Raw genomic sequence first — 18,865 nt, 5'->3', positions numbered from 1 at the left:
AAACCGTGCTTCACAACACCAGATCAAATTACACAGAAAAGGCAACTATAGGTCACTGTACAGCCTTCAACTATGATTTAAACCATACTTCACAACACCAGATCAAATTGCACAGAAAAGGCAATCATTGGTCACTGTACAGCCTTCAACTATGATTTAAAATGTGCTTCACCACATGCTACACTTAGCTATGAAATGACATGTAAAACAAGCATTCTGAGAGTATTGCATGGCAATACAGTCATAGTCCCTTACTGTTAAAAAATAATTTTGTACTTGAACAATATGCTACATGGTGTCAACTATACAAGTATCAAGTCAATATTTTCAAGCATCTTGACAAAAAGTTTGGAAAACTGATTGTTTAAGTGAGTCCAAGGAACATAACTATGCACAATTCTAATTTGGACTAACTTGTCAAGATAAAACTATCTACCAATTACCAAATCAAAATCTTCAAGCATCACAGGGAAAAATGGAAAACTGATTATTTGAGTGAATTGAGTCCAAGGACCATAACTCTGCATGCAATCCTTAGATTGGAACAAAATTCAAACTTGATCTGTAACTTGTCACAATATCACAATTTCAAAGTACCAATTATCATATCAAATGTACTAAATATTAGATAAATATATGCCAGATAAATATTGGCATTTTTACACACAGCGCCGACCCCACGGTCATCTCTATACCGAGCAAGAACGAAGAATTCCAAGAAGCCAACAAACAACTGATACCATCAATTACTGCCAAGAAACCACCAAACAAAAGGAAACTTATAAGAAGAACAAACAGAGGACTACATTCCTACAACAGGACGGCCGATATATCAAGATTTATATGTACCATCATTCTGTGCCATCAGAAAATTAAATGTAAAATTATTTAAGTGTGAAACCTTAAAAAGGATCTTTCAAAAGTAAATGGAGATGACACAAAACAGCCAAGATAGATTTCCAGTACTATTTAAAACCTGCAGGAAATTAAAGTTAAGAGAAGTAAGATACAAAGAACATAAATCCTTCCCACCACCATTTCCAGTTCAACTAATGTTCTGCTAACTCTATTTAAATACCAACCTTTTCACGATTCAATTTTCGAGCACAGACCGAAGAAATCATAAATAATTCAGGTATGTTTATATATATATTCATTATCTTGTCAATTACAGGCTCCTTATTTAGTATTCTTGATGCACAATCTTACTGCATAATTAACAATGACAGCTTTGTTACTCTCTCTAAGGCATCACAAAATATGCTTATCAACTGCCACCAGTATAATAGATTAAAAATAACTCGAACGCTAAAGGGTAAACCTGAAAATAAAGTTAAACTATATCTATGCCTTCTCCTCATCACAAACTCGTCAGATACTGAGACCAATCCTGGCCCAAGATCTCCAAAATGGCCATGTGGTACATGCAAAAAAGCAGTTACATTTAAACACAAAGCTGTGTGCTGCGATAGTTGTAATATTTGGTATCATATAGACTGCCAAAATATTCATTCACAAATGTATGAATGCCTGAACTCAAGCAACATCAGCTGGGAATGTATTCAATGTGGAATGCCCAACATATCCACTTCTATTTTCAATAACAAGTCAATTGTTACACCAAATCCATTTGACAACTTAGCTACACCTAATACATGCCCAAGTATTGACACTAACACACAGGTATCAAATACTCATTCGTTGCCACCAAAGAAAAATATTAAACCAAAAAGTAAACCTGTTACCAAACAAAAGTGTCAAAACAAAAAACCACGATGGCCATGTGGTACATGCCTAAAAGCAGTAACCTGGAATCAAAAGGCACTATGCTGCGACAGCTGCGATACTTGGTTTCACATTAACTGTCAGAGTATTCCATCTCACATCTACGAGTGTATGAATGCTAATAATATTAGCTGGGAATGCACAAATTGTGGAATGCCAAATTTCTCCACTAGCTTATTCAATAACCAATCAAGCATATCATTAAATTCTAGTAGTAACTGGAGTATGAGTGATACATCACTCAATAACAGCCTAGGTGCTCCTCAGGCATCTTCATCGCCTATGGCTAAGACAAAACCGAAAGTCAAAACATCACAAAAAGCCACTACTAAAAATCAAAAACCTATCAGGATACTTAACATAAACTTTCAATCGATACGAAATAAAAAAGAAGATCTCAATCAGTTAATTGATTCATCTAAACCTGATATAATCATAGGCACTGAAACATGGCTAGACAAAAATATATCATCATATGAATTCTTTCCATCAGAACTATTTAATGTCTATAGATCAGACAGACCACCAAATAAAAATAACCAAAGTCATGGAGGTGTACTTATTGCTATTAATAAAGAACTTATAAGCACAGAAGTAAGCGAACTTAAAACTGACTGTGAAATAGTTTGGTCTCAAATAAACATGACTGGTAGTAAGAACTTGTTAATAGGTGCATATTACAGACCACCATCAGATAAAGGAACATCTTTACAACAACTAGAACTATCACTTAGTAGAATCAACCAATCATCAAATACTAATATCATGATTGGTGGTGACTTTAACCTAGGTCATATTGACTGGTCTATACCTCAGGTCATACCGGGTAAACCGGACGCTGAACATCATAATAAACTTTTAGAATTACTAGAAAATTTTAACCTTCAACAAATAGTGAATTTGTAACGTGTTTGGTTTATGAACTATATGTTCGTATCCGTTTTCACAGAATCTGAGACACTCCAATATCAATCTTTTAATTAACTCAAAAACCCAACTACAACTTGGAGGCTTGGAGGCTTTACTTAAAACTACAAGACCAACTTTGAAACTTAATAAAGAAATAACACTATTTACACAAATAACTTTGTATCAAAAAGTAGTCTGAAAACTACAACCTCAATTTATCCTTGATCCTTTCACTGACTCCGAGGTTCGTTCCAACTGATTTGACAAACAATTATATTAAACTTAAGAATAAGCTTCAAAAATCCTAGGTTCCTGAAACACCTAGTTCTGAGACACCCAGTCTCTGAGACAACTAGTCTCTGAAGCACCTAGTTCCTGAGACAACTAGTTTTGAAGCACCTAGTCCCCGGAGCACCTAAGTCACCAGATTATTACAAGTTATCTGTTCGAGGGACTGTGACCATTCCCGAGAGAAATTACAGTTTCGGAACAACGCGGTAGCTTGCAATAATTGTAATACTTAGTCTCCGAAGCACCAAAGTCACCAGACTTTTACAAACCACCTGTTCCAGGGACTGCGACCATTCCCGAGGGAAATTACAGTATCGGAACAACCCGGTAGCTTGCAACAATCGTAAAGACTTCAAAAACCGCTTGCTTCAAAACCACAAGCTTTCAACTCAAACTAGGTTTACAAACTTTCCTTTTAAACTACTTTATTGGCTGGTATTCACTTTCCGATGTTCATCCGTCGACGGCCAATTAATAAATGAGCGACTTGCAATGAATCGGTGTCTTTATATACCAAGAGCGCGGACCTCGAAGAGAGCACCCTAGCAACAATTAACGCGTCTCATAACAACCAAGGATAAAAGACTGATTTTATATGTATTATTCGTTAACGCATTGTTCAAACGGGTAATTTATTATGGATAACAATTCAACGATAAATTACAAATATTGTCTTATGCCTAAACTGCATTTTTGTCACATTACCCACGCCTCCGATTTCATGCGTCCTCGCATGACTAACAAACTTTTTTTTCTATTATAATGTCTGTAATGTTGAGCGTTACTGCCAAAGAATAAGTTTAAAATGTCCACAACAAATTTTGCCTCCGCAGCGGCCCCAAGGAGCCTACTCTTAACGAAATCTGCAGGAGGGGTCTTTTACATGCACAGGGCGTGACATGTTCCTGTACATGGGGCCTCGGATTTAACGTCCCCATCCGACGGACTCTACATATATATCTATATATTGTTTTTCTCTTTGCTGAGTGTATTTCAACAGACCTCAACAGTTACAATAACGATAACATTTTATAAAAAAACAACAACAACCAAACATTGCTATCTCAATAACCAATTAAAACTCAACAAAATATAGAAAATTCTTCCTGAACTGTGTGTTTTAATTCTTTATTATTTCCAATATATCTATTAACAGTTTCGAGAAATTTCAAAAGATCAAGTGATTTTTCATTTCTTGGAGCCACAAATTTCACTGGTCCTGACGGCCTTATTGTGCTCCTCGTTTTAAGACACATTTTATTAACAGTCTCCACATCTGTTTTTGGGCTCTCTAACAACTTTTTCTTGTATCAGACTGTTTTCGTCATTATTGGCCAAGTTCTTCAACTCTACAAGATCTGACATCTCTTTTCCACTGTCGTGTGTTTCATTTTGATCTTTTGGTAGCTCAAAGTTTTCAGCACCATTACCCTGGTGACACCTTGTCATATGACGTCTATGATATGCTGTCTTTTTATACCGTCTGTTACACTGGTAGCAGCTCTTCTCTTGATCTTTATTTATAATTATAATACCAACTTCTGGCTTTGGTATAACAGTTTTTTTTATGTTTCTAGACACCATTACTTCACTAGTAGGAGGCAGTTTTATAGTTGTTGCAACATCTACCCTGTAGCAGCCTATCTGACCTTCAAAATGTAAACGGTTCTCTCTTCCGTTTACCCAAATGCTACCTTTAGTAATATTTATTACACAATTATGGCTTCTTTGAAAGTCTATTCCCAATATACCATCTACGTTTAGGTCTGCTACTACAGCAATGTTTGAACAAACATGTCCATTTAAGTCAATGTCAATTATAGTTTTCCCAAACAGAATTAAGGGAGAACCATTTGCAGTCAGTATCTCTCTGTCCATTGGTGACAGAACCTGAGATTTCATACTGTCAAACATCTTTTTTGAAATAAGGGATACTGTCGCCCCTGTGTCTATAAGCATCTTTGCTTTACAGCCATTGACCTTAGCCTCTATAAACATACCAGCCTCATTTGCTAATTTGTTAACTCCTATTACACCGTTCTGTTTTTCATGTGAAACTTCGGGTAGGTTTTGGGAGTTTGGATGTCCTCTTTTCACACTACTATCGGGACAATCTTTCTTGAAGTGTCCAAATTTTCCACAATTGAAACATCCTCGATTCTTGTGATTCTGGTATTGCGCCCGAGTCTGCTTTAAAGCTCTAACTTCTTGCTGCAGATCAGTCAAAGCTGTCTGCATGTTTTTAAGTAGCTCTACTGTTTTGTCGCTAGCGTCACTGTTGGTCACGTCTCTAGTAATAGCCCTTGAATAGCCCTTCCCATTATCTTGCTTAATTTCGGCCTTATTAAAAGCTTCAAGTTCAACAGCGTTTCGAATCGCGTCGTTCAAGTCAGTAGGTCTAGCTTGTTTTATCCTTAGTCTCATGTTTACACTCATGAGTCCGTCTATAAACTGCTCTTTAGCAAGTGTTTCCCTAACGTCATTTGGGGCTGTTGGATATGAAAGGTTCGCTAAGCGTCTTATGTCCTGACCTAATTCCGGAAGGCTTTCTGAAGCCTTTTGACGACGCTCCCGTAATTGTGTTCGGTACAATTCCGTTTGATTGGCAGGCGAAAATCTCTCTTCAAGAGACATGACAAGCTCTTTAAAATCTTGTCTTTTATCTGTGGGTAGATTTCCTAGTACCCCCTGGGCCTGTCCTCTCAATGAGACTGCTAAATATAAACCCTTTTCTGACTCTGTCCAGCCATTTATACGCGAACAGGCATCAAAATGAGACTTGTAATCTATCAACGATCCTTGGCCGTCAAACGTAGCGGGCTTTATGATATTTTTGCTTTTGTTGTCTCCCCTATATGCACCTAATTTATCTTGTGGTTTTGGCAAATTTTTCTTTAACCTTTCAGTAACAAAATTTGTCTCGAAAACAGAGTCTGAATAATTTTTCATCTCTGGAGCTAACTGTATCGAAGCTGGGATATGTTTATCAGGTATTGCAGGCCGTGGCATAACTTTTGACTTAGCCGCCCCTTTCCCAACATTTGAACTTTGGAGTATATTGCTGCCTGTACCAAAGTCGGGGTCTGGAATAATGGAAGTACGAAATCCAGAGTCAGATTGTCTTGGCCATGTTGCTTGATTGATAGGAGTTGACTGAGAAAAGTCTGGGGCATTCTCAAAACTCTTAGATCTTAAGCACTCTATTTCCTTGTTTAATCTATCCAACTCCCTGGTCAAATTTCTTGTTTCGACACTGTAAGGGTCATACAACATTTTATCTTCTTTGTATGTTCGGGACATATTTTGAAGAATAAATTAAACAATTTTCCAAATATATTTTATTAAACGATTTGACAATCAATGTATTTACAAAACAGTGTGTTGCTTCTTGCAATTAAGGACAAATACGAAATAATGACAATAAAACAATGTGATTATTTACATATAATACTGAAGTTTCTCAGATCCCACCGCTGCCACCAATTTTGTAACGTGTTTGGTTTATGAACTATATGTTCGTATCCGTTTTCACAGAATCTGAGACACTCCAATATCAATCTTTTAATTAACTCAAAAACCCAACTACAACTTGGAGGCTTGGAGGCTTTACTTAAAACTACAAGACCAACTTTGAAACTTAATAAAGAAATAACACTATTTACACAAATAACTTTGTATCAAAAAGTAGTCTGAAAACTACAACCTCAATTTATCCTTGATCCTTTCACTGACTCCGAGGTTCGTTCCAACTGATTTGACAAACAATTATATTAAACTTAAGAATAAGCTTCAAAAATCCTAGGTTCCTGAAACACCTAGTTCTGAGACACCCAGTCTCTGAGACAACTAGTCTCTGAAGCACCTAGTTCCTGAGACAACTAGTTTTGAAGCACCTAGTCCCCGGAGCACCTAAGTCACCAGATTATTACAAGTTATCTGTTCGAGGGACTGTGACCATTCCCGAGAGAAATTACAGTTTCGGAACAACGCGGTAGCTTGCAATAATTGTAATACTTAGTCTCCGAAGCACCAAAGTCACCAGACTTTTACAAACCACCTGTTCCAGGGACTGCGACCATTCCCGAGGGAAATTACAGTATCGGAACAACCCGGTAGCTTGCAACAATCGTAAAGACTTCAAAAACCGCTTGCTTCAAAACCACAAGCTTTCAACTCAAACTAGGTTTACAAACTTTCCTTTTAAACTACTTTATTGGCTGGTATTCACTTTCCGATGTTCATCCGTCGACGGCCAATTAATAAATGAGCGACTTGCAATGAATCGGTGTCTTTATATACCAAGAGCGCGGACCTCGAAGAGAGCACCCTAGCAACAATTAACGCGTCTCATAACAACCAAGGATAAAAGACTGATTTTATATGTATTATTCGTTAACGCATTGTTCAAACGGGTAATTTATTATGGATAACAATTCAACGATAAATTACAAATATTGTCTTATGCCTAAACTGCATTTTTGTCACAAATACACCAACTAGAAAAGAAAGAATATTAAACTTAATCCTAGTTAACAATCCAACAACTGTTAACAAAGTAAACACACTTCCACCACTAGGACTAAGTGACCATGACATCGTCTACATAGAAATTGACACTTGGCTTCGTAAAATCAGACAACAACCTAGAAAAATACTCAAATACGACAAAGCGAACTGGGAAAACATAGAAGCAGACCTTCAAAAAACACTTGAAGAGCTTACTGTTATGAATAACAACAACAACAGTACTATAAACGAAATGTGGGATTTATTTAAAAACAACATCACAAAATCAATAGATACAAACATCCCACATAAAATGTTAACATATAAACACCGACTTCCCTGGGTGCACAACAAACTCAGAAAAATGATAAATAAAAAGAATAAATTGTACTCTAAAATGAAAAAGGACAAAAAGCATATACTTAAATATAAAAAACTTAAACAACAAGTCCAACAAGAACAGAGACGTGCCTATTGTACATACATAGAAAAAATTATCCTTGACCTTCCAACAAATGACCCTGACCAAAGTTACAGCAACCAATCAAAACCGAAAAAACTCTTTTCTTACATTAAATCCATCAGAACTGACAATAGTGGAGTTGCTCCCCTGAAAAAAGAGGGACAATTAACAACTGATACAAAACAAAAAGCCAACATTTTAAATGAGCAATTCCAATCAGTCTTTACCACCGAAACAGCAAGTAATATGCCTGATAAAGGACCAAGTCCTCATCCAGTCATTCCATCACTCACAATTACAACACCTGGCATACAAAAACTCTTAAACAACATCAATCCGCACAAAGCCACTGGCCCAGATAACATCAGCGGCAGAGTTCTAAAACAACTACAAAACATAACGGCACCTATCCTCACCATTATTTTCCAGAAATCGCTTACATCTGGCTGTATACCATCTGACTGGAAACATGCAAATGTCGCACCAGCATACAAAAAAGGTGAAAAATACAACGCAGTTAACTACAGACCAATCTCTCTCACTTGTATCAGTTGCAAACTAATGGAACATGTCATAACAAAACATTTAATTAATCACTTAGAAAAAAACAATTTATTATACGACCTCCAGCACGGCTTCAGACACTCTAGATCATGTGAAACACAACTTCTATCTTTTATACAAGAACTGGCTTCAAATTCAGACAATAACACCCAAACAGACCTTGTAATTATGGACTTTGCCAAAGCCTTTGACAAAGTCCCACATCAAAGACTCTTATACAAACTACACTTCTATGGAATACAAAATGAAACACTTAACTGGATCTCTGCCTTTTTATCAAACCGCACACAAACAGTTGTCCTGGATGGAGAGTCATCAGACGTTGCCCCAGTTACTTCTGGTGTCCCACGGGGAACAGTTCTGGGTCCAGTTCTATTCCTGGTTTACATAAACAACCTACCAGAATATTTGAAAACCAGTAAACTCAGACTGTTCGCCGACGACAGCATCATTTACAAAAGCATCAAATCTAAAGAAGATTGTGATAGTCTTCAGGAAGATCTTGATGCTGCTGCAAAGTGGGAAGAAGACTGGCTGATGGCTTTCCATCCAGACAAATGTACAGTTCTCACAGCCTCAAATAAGAAAAATACAATTAAAAAAGACTACATTCTCCACAGTCATACACTAGAATCTGTCTCCGCAGCTAAATATCTTGGTATAACACTGCAATCTGACCTAAAATGGAACCAGCACACAAACAACATCATTGGCAATGCAAATAAAAGCCTAGGATTTCTAAAAAGAAATCTAAAAACATCAATCACAAACATTAAGTCCCAGGCATACCTAGCACTTGTCCGACCAAAACTAGAATATGCTTGTTCGGTTTGGAACCCTCATACTGCTGAACAATGCAATAAACTTGAGATGGTTCAACGTCGGGCAGCTAGGTATGCCTGCAATCGTTACCACAACACCAGTAGCGTTACAGACATGCTCAATACCTTAAATTGGCCTACCTTACAACAACGCAGACTTAAAACTACTTATAATGTTCTATAAAATTGTTCACCATATTGTCGCCATACCATCAGATTTACTCATACCAACAGACAATAGAACCAGACAATTCCATCCACAAACTTACAGACACATACTTACATTTAAAGACTGTTACAAATATTCCTTTTTTCCGTTTACTATTACACAATGGAATGTACTACCTCCAAAGGTAGTACTTTCTCCGACCTTAAATATTTTTAGAGAACAGTTGACACCTACTGTTCTCTACAATATAAAACAGTAAACCTAGTAGTTATGTAAATAGTTTTAACCACATGTCATGTTAGTATTTGTTTATTTTTGGCACTTTTCTTTTGTAAATATTTATTTATTATTATCCTACGCATGCGCAGCAGTTAGTAATCATCAAAAATCTGATGGATAACTGGATACCATAAGAAGAAAAAAGAAGAACCAACATTGCCAAGAAATTTTGCGACAGTAAACCACTTTACGGCATTCCCGACGCGATTGGAAGTAGTACCTCCGGCCAAAGGGAACCCAGTCGAAGTGGTAGGGGTGTGCCCTATAAGTGTTGTCCAAATTAGGAAGAAACTTTATAAAACTGTACACTGACATTGTACTTACATTCATGTTACACAAATTTAATTTCTATTTAAAAACACATTTTATTTATACACTTACCCAAGGATTTGTATAGTACAAATCCTTGACTTACCATTATAATTGTTTACAACCATTTTAAAGTTAAAGACAATTCGAAAAATTATAGATTAACTCTAAATTTAGTAACTTCATTTGCATTGTACTATGTTTGAATCATGTTCTGTTCAACATTACATAATGATATAGAGTATCCCATAGCAACGTCAACAATGGACAATTATGACGTCACATACATGATACCATTTTTTTGTACTTCAGGGGTTCTAATTTTGTATACTTTGTCCTGATGAAGCCGATCTAATCGGCGAAACATGTCGACAATAAAAGATGCAGTTTACTTAAGTGTTGTTGTCAATGTAGCGGAATTATGTGTATAGTAATATACCTCATTAACCATGTATAATAAAGATCTAGGGTCTTTTGATTTGATGTTCTTGGTTTATGACCTTGAAAAAGATTGCAATTACTGATGTGTCAAATTTTGATGTCTGAATGAACAATGCAAAAGTGATTGTTGTATGATGTCAATAGTTCAATTGTAGGCAGGAATGTCTCCAGTAAACTGTTGCGGATTCCAAAAAAGCAATAACATCTATTATGTTATATACCTCCCTAACTTATTCTTGGAATTTTTATAGAGTTTTTTGAATGAAAGAAAATCAGATTGGTATCAAAGGAAGAGACATTGATTGATTGATTGATTTTTAACACAGCTATTGGCTATATTCTGTGGTCAGTTTTATTGGTGCTGGAAACAAAGAGTGCACAAAGAGAACCACTGACCTTTGGCAGAAAAATTACTATCTAAGTCGTCTAGAAATAGATATAAGAAGATGTGGTATGACTGTCAATGAGTCAACCTTACCCTCCACCTACAGGCCTTGAAATCCTGACCTTTTCTGACAAGAATGTGTCCATAGTTTGCATTATCATTTTCTATTTTCTATGTTCAGTGGACTGTGTGAAATTAGGGTAAAAACTAAATTAGAAAGATGATATCATATGGAACATGTGTACTAAGTTTCAAGTTGATGGAACTTTAACTTAATCAAAAACTGCCTTGACCAAAAACTTTAACCTGAAGCGGAACAGATAGACGGACGAACGAATGAACTAACCCACAAACCAGAAAACATGATGCCCCTCTACTATCGTAGGTGTGGGCATAAAAAAGTTTAGGAATTTTTTTTCAGTGTCTATGCTGTGGCATTTAACTTAACAAAACTGCATCATAAAAAGTATTTATTCCTTAGTACATGTATAACAATTACATATATTATAAATAAGGCACTTAGAATAAAACAAAAGGCACAGTTAGAAAATATGCATACATGTATATTCATTCTATGAATTATTATAAATTAAAAGAGGCTTATGAGAAATAAATACTACACACAACCCTTTTCCTTGATTAAAATCATAAGAAAAATTCCTATTCAAGTTTTTATTACAAAACAGTTTTATTCCTTCTTTTTCTGGTATATAGTTACAGCTTCATTAATATTGAAGATTACGACAGGCTTGTAATACAGTAGATGTTTTATTACACCACTTGACCATTGATGTCCAGTTTATTACACCACTTGACCATTGATGTCCAGTTTATTACACCACTTGACCATTGATGTCCAGTTATAATGGAAGTATAATGAAACAACAAAGGGTATTAAAATACTTAAATAAAACAAAATATCTTCTTGAATAAGCTCTTCAAGCACAATAAAATTATCAAGTAATCATATTATCTAATCAAAAACTCTATAAGGAGGCTCTGAGATAAAGAAATGTTGAATCTTTAAATATTATCTTTAATTTTAAAAATTAATTCTAAAATGACATGCTTCTTTCACTTTATGAATAAACAAATGCTCTAAATCCAATAATTTTTATTTGCACATGTGTATATTGACTTCTGCAGAATAATGAATTTTATCAAATTGGCATGCATTTAATATATTTCATTAACTTAAAACACTTCCAAACTCTTAAATGATGCACATGTTGTTACTAATTCATTTATTATGACTAATGTGTTTCATTCCGAAATTGACATATTTGACCTAGATACGACAACCGTTCATGCTGGGCTTTTTGCTGGCTGTTCAAAAACTCCTCCCTTTGAAAAATCACAGTGTCAGCTGTTTGCTTCTTTACAAACAAAAAAGGGAGGTTCATGAAAGAGCCTACACAATCGCTTTACCCTTATACACATCGGACATAGAAATAACCTGAACTATCGCTCGGACAAAAATAATCACGAATATAATGCCTACCTATCTTAAAACTACATTAAAGTATAGCTTGCATCAATTATTTCTGAAATAAATATCTATTTAATTATGATCAATATGTTCTTTACAATGGACACAAATAGACAGCTTTTGTTAATTTTGACGTCAATAACAAATATATACAATGTAAAAGTTCAAAAAACAGAACAGCATATTAGCATTTACAATGAAAAATAAATTAAACAAGGCACTACTGAACCCAACATTGACTTTTAATCAATTTGTTGTTTACATACAAAAAAGCATATCTAAACATCAATAAACGAAAATAATTAAAAACACATCTGAATGCCATATACCTTGACTATAAATTATTTTAAACATTTAATTTCGTTACATTTGCTAGCACCAATTTATACATTCTACAAAAAAAATGTTTTGTTTTTATTACAATAAGTTGCACCTTTATTATAAATACATTTTCTACAACTGTATATTCAGAAATTAAAGTGAGGCTTTTATTATGGCAATTATAAGCACTTTGATACATTTATCTGCATGCAGATGGTTTTGGAATCGCAAAAACTAATCTCACAATTTTTGTATTTCTCCAAAATTGCAATAATAGATAAACTGAATTTCTGAATTTACAGTATCTATAGCTACGCTCAGTAACATAGTTTCACATAATGATTAAGTGCCAGTCTTTGTAAGAATCAGGCAATTTAGGTAAAAATTAAAACATGATAAGAAAAAACCAACCAAGCTAATCATGTTATTTAATACTAACCATAAGTTATAAAGTATTAGTCTTTCGTTTGTGTTTGTCTGGTAATATCAAATAACTTGGTTAGAAAATTGGTTAAAATGATAGCAAATTACAGAGTTATCTCCCTTTATTCGTTAATTTCTAGTGCATTTCAACCAACTTATATCTTCTATTACCAGAACAGAAAATGGATATGAATGTTATTTTTGTGCATAACTACATATTATGAACTGAAATCAATGTCAAATTGGATGTTTTTTTTGGTCATGTTTTCACCACTGCCTGATTCTTAGACAGACTGGCACTTAATGCAATCAGAACCCTATGGTACTGACTTGATATCTAAATCTTCTAAGGCTGATCACTACCTTTTTGATATATAAAATATAGTGCATTGATCATAACATTCAATACATCCTATACATGAACATCTCAACAAATTTATTAATGTAATATATACTCAGTAACAGTTAAACAGTAACTAATTTACAGGGATACCCGGCTGAATGCTGTGAGTCGAGTAATTTGTTAAACAGCAGAGAAAAGTGCAATAAAAGATTTATCGTTTAAAAAAAAAAAAAAAGTAAGATATACTGAGATTTTTTTTTGAAAGGCACAAAATGATGTTACACTTGTCAAGACAATTATGTAACTTTTGCAAGGTGCAGGAATCTATTATCTGTTCTAAAAATATAAATGATGTCATTTTTAAAAATTGGAGTTGTTTTCCTTTTGTCTAGAATTCTAGTTGACTCAACTACAACCAAAGCTTTATACAACACAATATTTAATTTTACTTCCCACTGATAAATTAAAGCAATCTTTACCATACATTGCTATAATAGCGTAAAGACTGGCTGTAGTTATAAAAGCAGATACATAGAAAAAATGCCACATACAATTGGAGAAAAGACGTAAAAAATAATAACAGGTTTTCACTAGAAAAATCAAACAACAAATGTAAAATTCTTTAAAAGTTCTAATTCAATTGATAAAAAGATGTAAAAAACAATTTTCTAAGGGCTATTCCAGAAAAAAATGTATGGGGGGGTTGGAAGGCAGTTTTTGTCAGCACCCGCCACCCAGACAATTGTAATCGAGAATTTTAGTACATTATAGTGTGAAAAGTTGCTCTGATACCCATCACCCACGTATTATTGATACAATGTGCCTTCCAACCCCCCCCCCCCCCCCCCATACATTTTTTTCTGGAATAGCCCTAACGAAATTCTAGCAATAACACTCTGAAATTCTGAAATTCTTCAAAGAGACCTTCAGACTAGTATTTCAAAGATATGGCTTAAAAAACGAAAGTGGTAAAAGATAGTTTTGAACAAAAACTATATATATATAATGTCTAAAAATAGCAACAATATATATCAGTATATAGACTAAAAATAAAAAAATAAAAAAATCACATCTTAAAAATAGTACAACCAGGTTTTACAAGCAAAATATTTTAGCTAATGAGAACACAGTATTTTTTTTTACATTTTTCATGCCATTTTAAATGTTTTCTGACATTCATAGTCTTCAATCTGTCTCCCTCAAGATGGCTGCTGTATACATGATTTAGAGTCGGCCATTTTCTAGATTTGTTCTGATTGACAGAGGAATATCATCCATGGGAATGTCAGGGCCGTTTCTTAATAACATGGTTGATCTGAAAAGACAAAAAGTTTATATATTACTTTTGATTATCTATAAATATGATAAAAACATAAAGTATATTAATTACTTTCAGTGTGGCGTATACTATCAGTACATACCAATTCCTGGGGCTCTAATGAATGAAAAATGTTGTCCTGCATTTTTTTTAGGTGTAATGTCTGTCCTGCTTTTTTCATTCTCTTCGGTCTTGCATTTTTTTAACTAGTTTATCCTGACTTTTTTCCCATAAATTGTCATCCGTTCTTTTCTGTTTGCCAAGTTGCTCATCCTGTCAACGTATATTTGTTCCACCTAACAGAAGTTCCAATGGAAACTTTGTTATAAACATTGTCATAATATCTATTCCTGTTGGAACAAATATTCTATACCATTTATTCCGTTAGGAACATATACTTTAATATTTATCCCTTTGGTAATAATATTCTAGAACATTTGTTCCGTTATGAAGGAACTTCTATTCCGTGACAATCCTACCCTTTTTTTACTCAAACTCCTGTTCTGCCTTCTTAACAATTTCATCCTAGCCCCTCAATAAAAATCAAAAGTTAGCTTCCTTGTGACGTTTGTCAATATTAGACAGCTCTTCATATTTTTCTGTAAGGCTGTTCCAGTAAAAGGTTTTACCACTTTATTATTCTCCAACAGGTCCTTGTTATCACTTTCATTTTTGACATCACAAATAACTAATACAAGGGTCGGAGAAGTAGTAGATATTATGAATGCCATGGACCAAGCATCACCACACAGTCTAATGGTATTTTATTTATTTCATCTATTTTTCTCTATTCTTTATTGTTATGTCCCATTTTTCTTAAGCATTATCCCAATTTCCTTATACAGTTAACTCTCGTTGTCTCGAACTCGGTTGACTCGAAATTTCGGATGAGTCGAAGTTTTCACGTGGTCCCGAATTTTATTCCATACATAAGTATGTAATTGACTCCTGATGAGTCGAAATTTCGGTTGAGTCGAAGTAATATTTCTCTGGTCCGGCTGAGTTCGACATAACGAGAGTTGACTGTATGTTCAATCTTTAATAATAGAGAGTATCTCATCTTGTTTCTTTGTTGTGATTTTACACTATTGTTTCAGATAAGGGTGAAGGTTGGTACCTATTAAAAAGTTTATTAATACTGCATTTGTTTGAACCAGTCCAAGGTCAGGAATCTGATGTTCAGTAGTTGTCGGTTGTTGATGTGCTTTATAAGTGTTTTTCATTTCTTGTTTTTTAAATAGATTAGACTGTTTGTTTTCCCGTTTGAATGGTTTTACACTAGTCATTTTTGGGGTCCATTTAGGCTTGCTGTTCCGTGTGAGCCCAGGGTCTGTGTTGAAGATCATACTTTGACCTTTAATGGTTTACTCTTACAAATTGTGACTTGGATGGAGAGTTGTCTCATTGGCACTCATACCACATCTTCTTACATCTAGTATCTCACCTTCTTGTCTGTTTGGTTTTCCTATGTTTAATACAAATCATTGTAAATATAAAAATAAAGATGGCTGGCACTATAATCCCCATGACAACCAACGATACAAAAACTGTATGGTCCTTAATTCCGTGACCAGAGGAATCATCGTCATGGTGTTTCCAGTATGGTGTTGTAATGCTGGTATTATATGCTGAAGCTGTTGTTTCTAAAATAAAATTTGAAGAAAAAAATGCAAAGAAAATTGTTTTTATTTCGAATTCAGTGCCATTGTCTGATACAAATTAAGTTGTGAAATAAGTTTTATGCACAATGGGGGTCTTTCATTTCTTTATATTCTATAAATTAAGACAGTTTTTCTATATTCTTTATAATAAACAGTCAAGTCACACAAGTTTCATCTGACAATAAAACTGAGAATGGAAATGGGGAATATGTCAAAGAGACAACAGCCTGACCAAAGAGCATATAACAGCCAAAGGCCACCGATTGGGTCTTCAATGCAGCAAGCAAATCTAGTCTGTTCATTGTGTTTATTTATACAAATGCAAAACGTAGGTAGATTCCCAACATGACCAAACATCCTTCAAAAGCTTACTATGCTTATACTTAAGACGATGTATGACTGATATTAAATGTATAGTTTAACTTTGTTTTCTTCCAGTTTCATTAAAATGGAGATGGCTGTTATTTGCTCTTTGGTCGGTTTGTTGTCTCTTTGACACATTCCCCATTTCCATTCTCAATTTTATAACGATATTGTATTGCCAGTAAATTTAATTTGCAACAATCAAATCACCAATTGATGCTGTAGGTGATTAAAATAAATTATTGTTATTTCCTAATTAATATTATAGAAACCAAATCGAGGTTGCTGCAACACCCATTGGCAAATTCTTATATATATCAGAAAAAGTATTTGTTTTGGGCATAAAACAGAACACATATAAACCTGTGATATCTGTGATATTGGTGACTGGATCACTACTGTCCATAGTTACATCAGTCTTATCACATCTTTATATTTCTTCTCCTTCCAAGACAGGAATTCAATATTCCAGTTTCATTCTTTAAAATAACTGCTTGCTTGTTCTCTAATATCTGTAAAATAATTCTCTACATATAATTAACCTTTAAAAAAAGTAACATGATTTTATACAAGCATGACAAGTTTGAGCTTTTAAAAAAGCTGTGGACTGCCTTGGCTCTATCCTAATTAAAACAAGAGTGCACACACTGAAATGTCTCGCCTTCTTTACTAATCATTGATATTATGTTGAAAGTCCTAAGTATAAAGCTTTATTACAACTGTCACATAAACTTAACATTAACCAAGATAGCTAAACAAAGACCAATGAACCATGAAAATGAGGTCAAGGTCAGATGAACCATGCCAGGCAGACATGTACAGCTAACAAAGCTTCCATACAACAAATATAGTTGACCTATTACTTATAGTTTAAGAAAAATAGACCAAAACACAAAAACTTAACACTGTGCAATGAACCGTGCAATTGAGGTCATGGTCAAATAAACTTGCGGGACTGACATATAGATCATAATACATTTCCATACACCAAATATAGCTGACCTTTGGCATATAATATTAGATAAAAAGACCAAAACTTAAAAAACTTAACTTTGACCACTGAACCATGAAAATGAGGTCAAGGTCAGATGACATCTACCCGCTAGACATGCACACCTTACAATCATTCCATACAACAAATATAGTAGACCTATTGCATAAAGTATGAGAAAAACAGACCAAAACACAAAAACTTAACTATAACAACTGAACCATGAAAATGAGGTCAAGGTCAGATGACACCTGCCAGTTGGACATGTACACCTTCCAGTCCTTCCATACACCAAATATACTAGCCCTATTGCTTATAGTTTCTGAGATATGGACTTGACCACCAAAACTTAACCTTGTTCACTGAACCATGAAATGAGGTCGAGGTCAAGTGAAAACTGTCTGACGGGCATGAGGACCTTGCAAGGTAGGCACATACCAAATATAGTTATCCTATTACTTATAATAAGAGAGAATTCAACATTACAAAAATTCTGAACTTTTTTTCAAGTGGTCACTGAACCATGAAAATGAGGTCAAGGACATTGGACATGTGACTGACGGAAACTTCGTAACATGAGGCATCTATATACAAAGTATGAAGCATCCAGGTCTTTCACCTTCTAAAATATAAACCTTTTAAGAAGTTAGCTAACGCCGCTGCAGTAGCCGACGCTGTAGCCGCCGGATCACTATCCCTATGTCGAGCTTTCTGCAACAAAAGTTGCAGGCTCGACAAAAATGTGTTCACTTTACTTGTTGAAAACTAATATATTTACAAAGAGACAGGACTCTGGAGGTGTGCCTAGATTGGTAGAAGTTATAAAATATAGATAAAGATTGTAAAATTCTATCAATAATATTGTACACATGAGAAAGCTTGAATATATATAATATGTCCATATTTCCAAGTGACCTTACTCTTTTAAGAATAATTGACAGCACAGTGTTTTATATACTTGTCAAAAGACATTGATTATGTAAACCGGTAATACAAATTTCATAAAAATCTGTGTACATTAGAGCAATATTCCA

At 34.6% G+C, this 18,865-nt stretch overlaps 2 protein-coding genes across 2 annotated transcripts in view; both read right to left on the bottom strand.

Moving 5' to 3' along the window:
• Positions 1-2,954: 2,954 nt before the first annotated feature.
• The window catches only part of LOC139496439 (uncharacterized), a 233,627-nt gene continuing 217,716 nt past the window's right edge, over positions 2,955-18,865 (bottom strand). The window contains exon 2 of the mRNA XM_071285034.1: positions 2,955-7,481. Within this exon, the coding sequence (XP_071141135.1) occupies positions 4,246-6,285 (2,040 nt within the window). The 5' untranslated portion in view covers positions 6,286-7,481 and the 3' untranslated portion in view covers positions 2,955-4,245. The remainder of the gene's footprint in view (positions 7,482-18,865) is intronic.
• On the bottom strand, positions 14,653-17,352 carry LOC139496440 (uncharacterized). The gene is made up of 3 exons (XM_071285035.1): positions 17,204-17,352; positions 16,261-16,459; positions 14,653-14,813 (listed from the first exon to the last, which is right to left on the bottom strand). The coding sequence occupies exons 1-3, from the start codon at positions 17,244-17,246 to the stop codon at positions 14,723-14,725; spliced, it is 333 nt and encodes a 110-aa protein (XP_071141136.1). The 5' UTR covers positions 17,247-17,352; the 3' UTR covers positions 14,653-14,722.

This window comes from Mytilus edulis, chromosome 11 (genome assembly GCF_963676685.1).
Source record: "Mytilus edulis chromosome 11, xbMytEdul2.2, whole genome shotgun sequence".
Classification (NCBI taxonomy): domain Eukaryota; kingdom Metazoa; phylum Mollusca; class Bivalvia; order Mytilida; family Mytilidae; genus Mytilus; species Mytilus edulis.
Note: the sequence above shows the minus strand (reverse complement) of the source record. Positions and strands in the feature narration are given on the sequence as shown.

Coding starts and splice junctions, on each gene's coding strand:
- LOC139496440 (XM_071285035.1), bottom strand. CDS start 17,246: ATGGACAGTAGTGATCCAGTCACCAATATCACAGATATCACAG. Junction 16,460..17,203: donor CAATATCACAGATATCACAG/GTTTATATGTGT, acceptor ATTTTATTTTAG/AAACAACAGCTTCAGCATAT. Junction 14,814..16,260: donor AAAACCAAACAGACAAGAAG/GTGAGATACTAG, acceptor TTGTCTTTTCAG/ATCAACCATGTTATTAAGAA.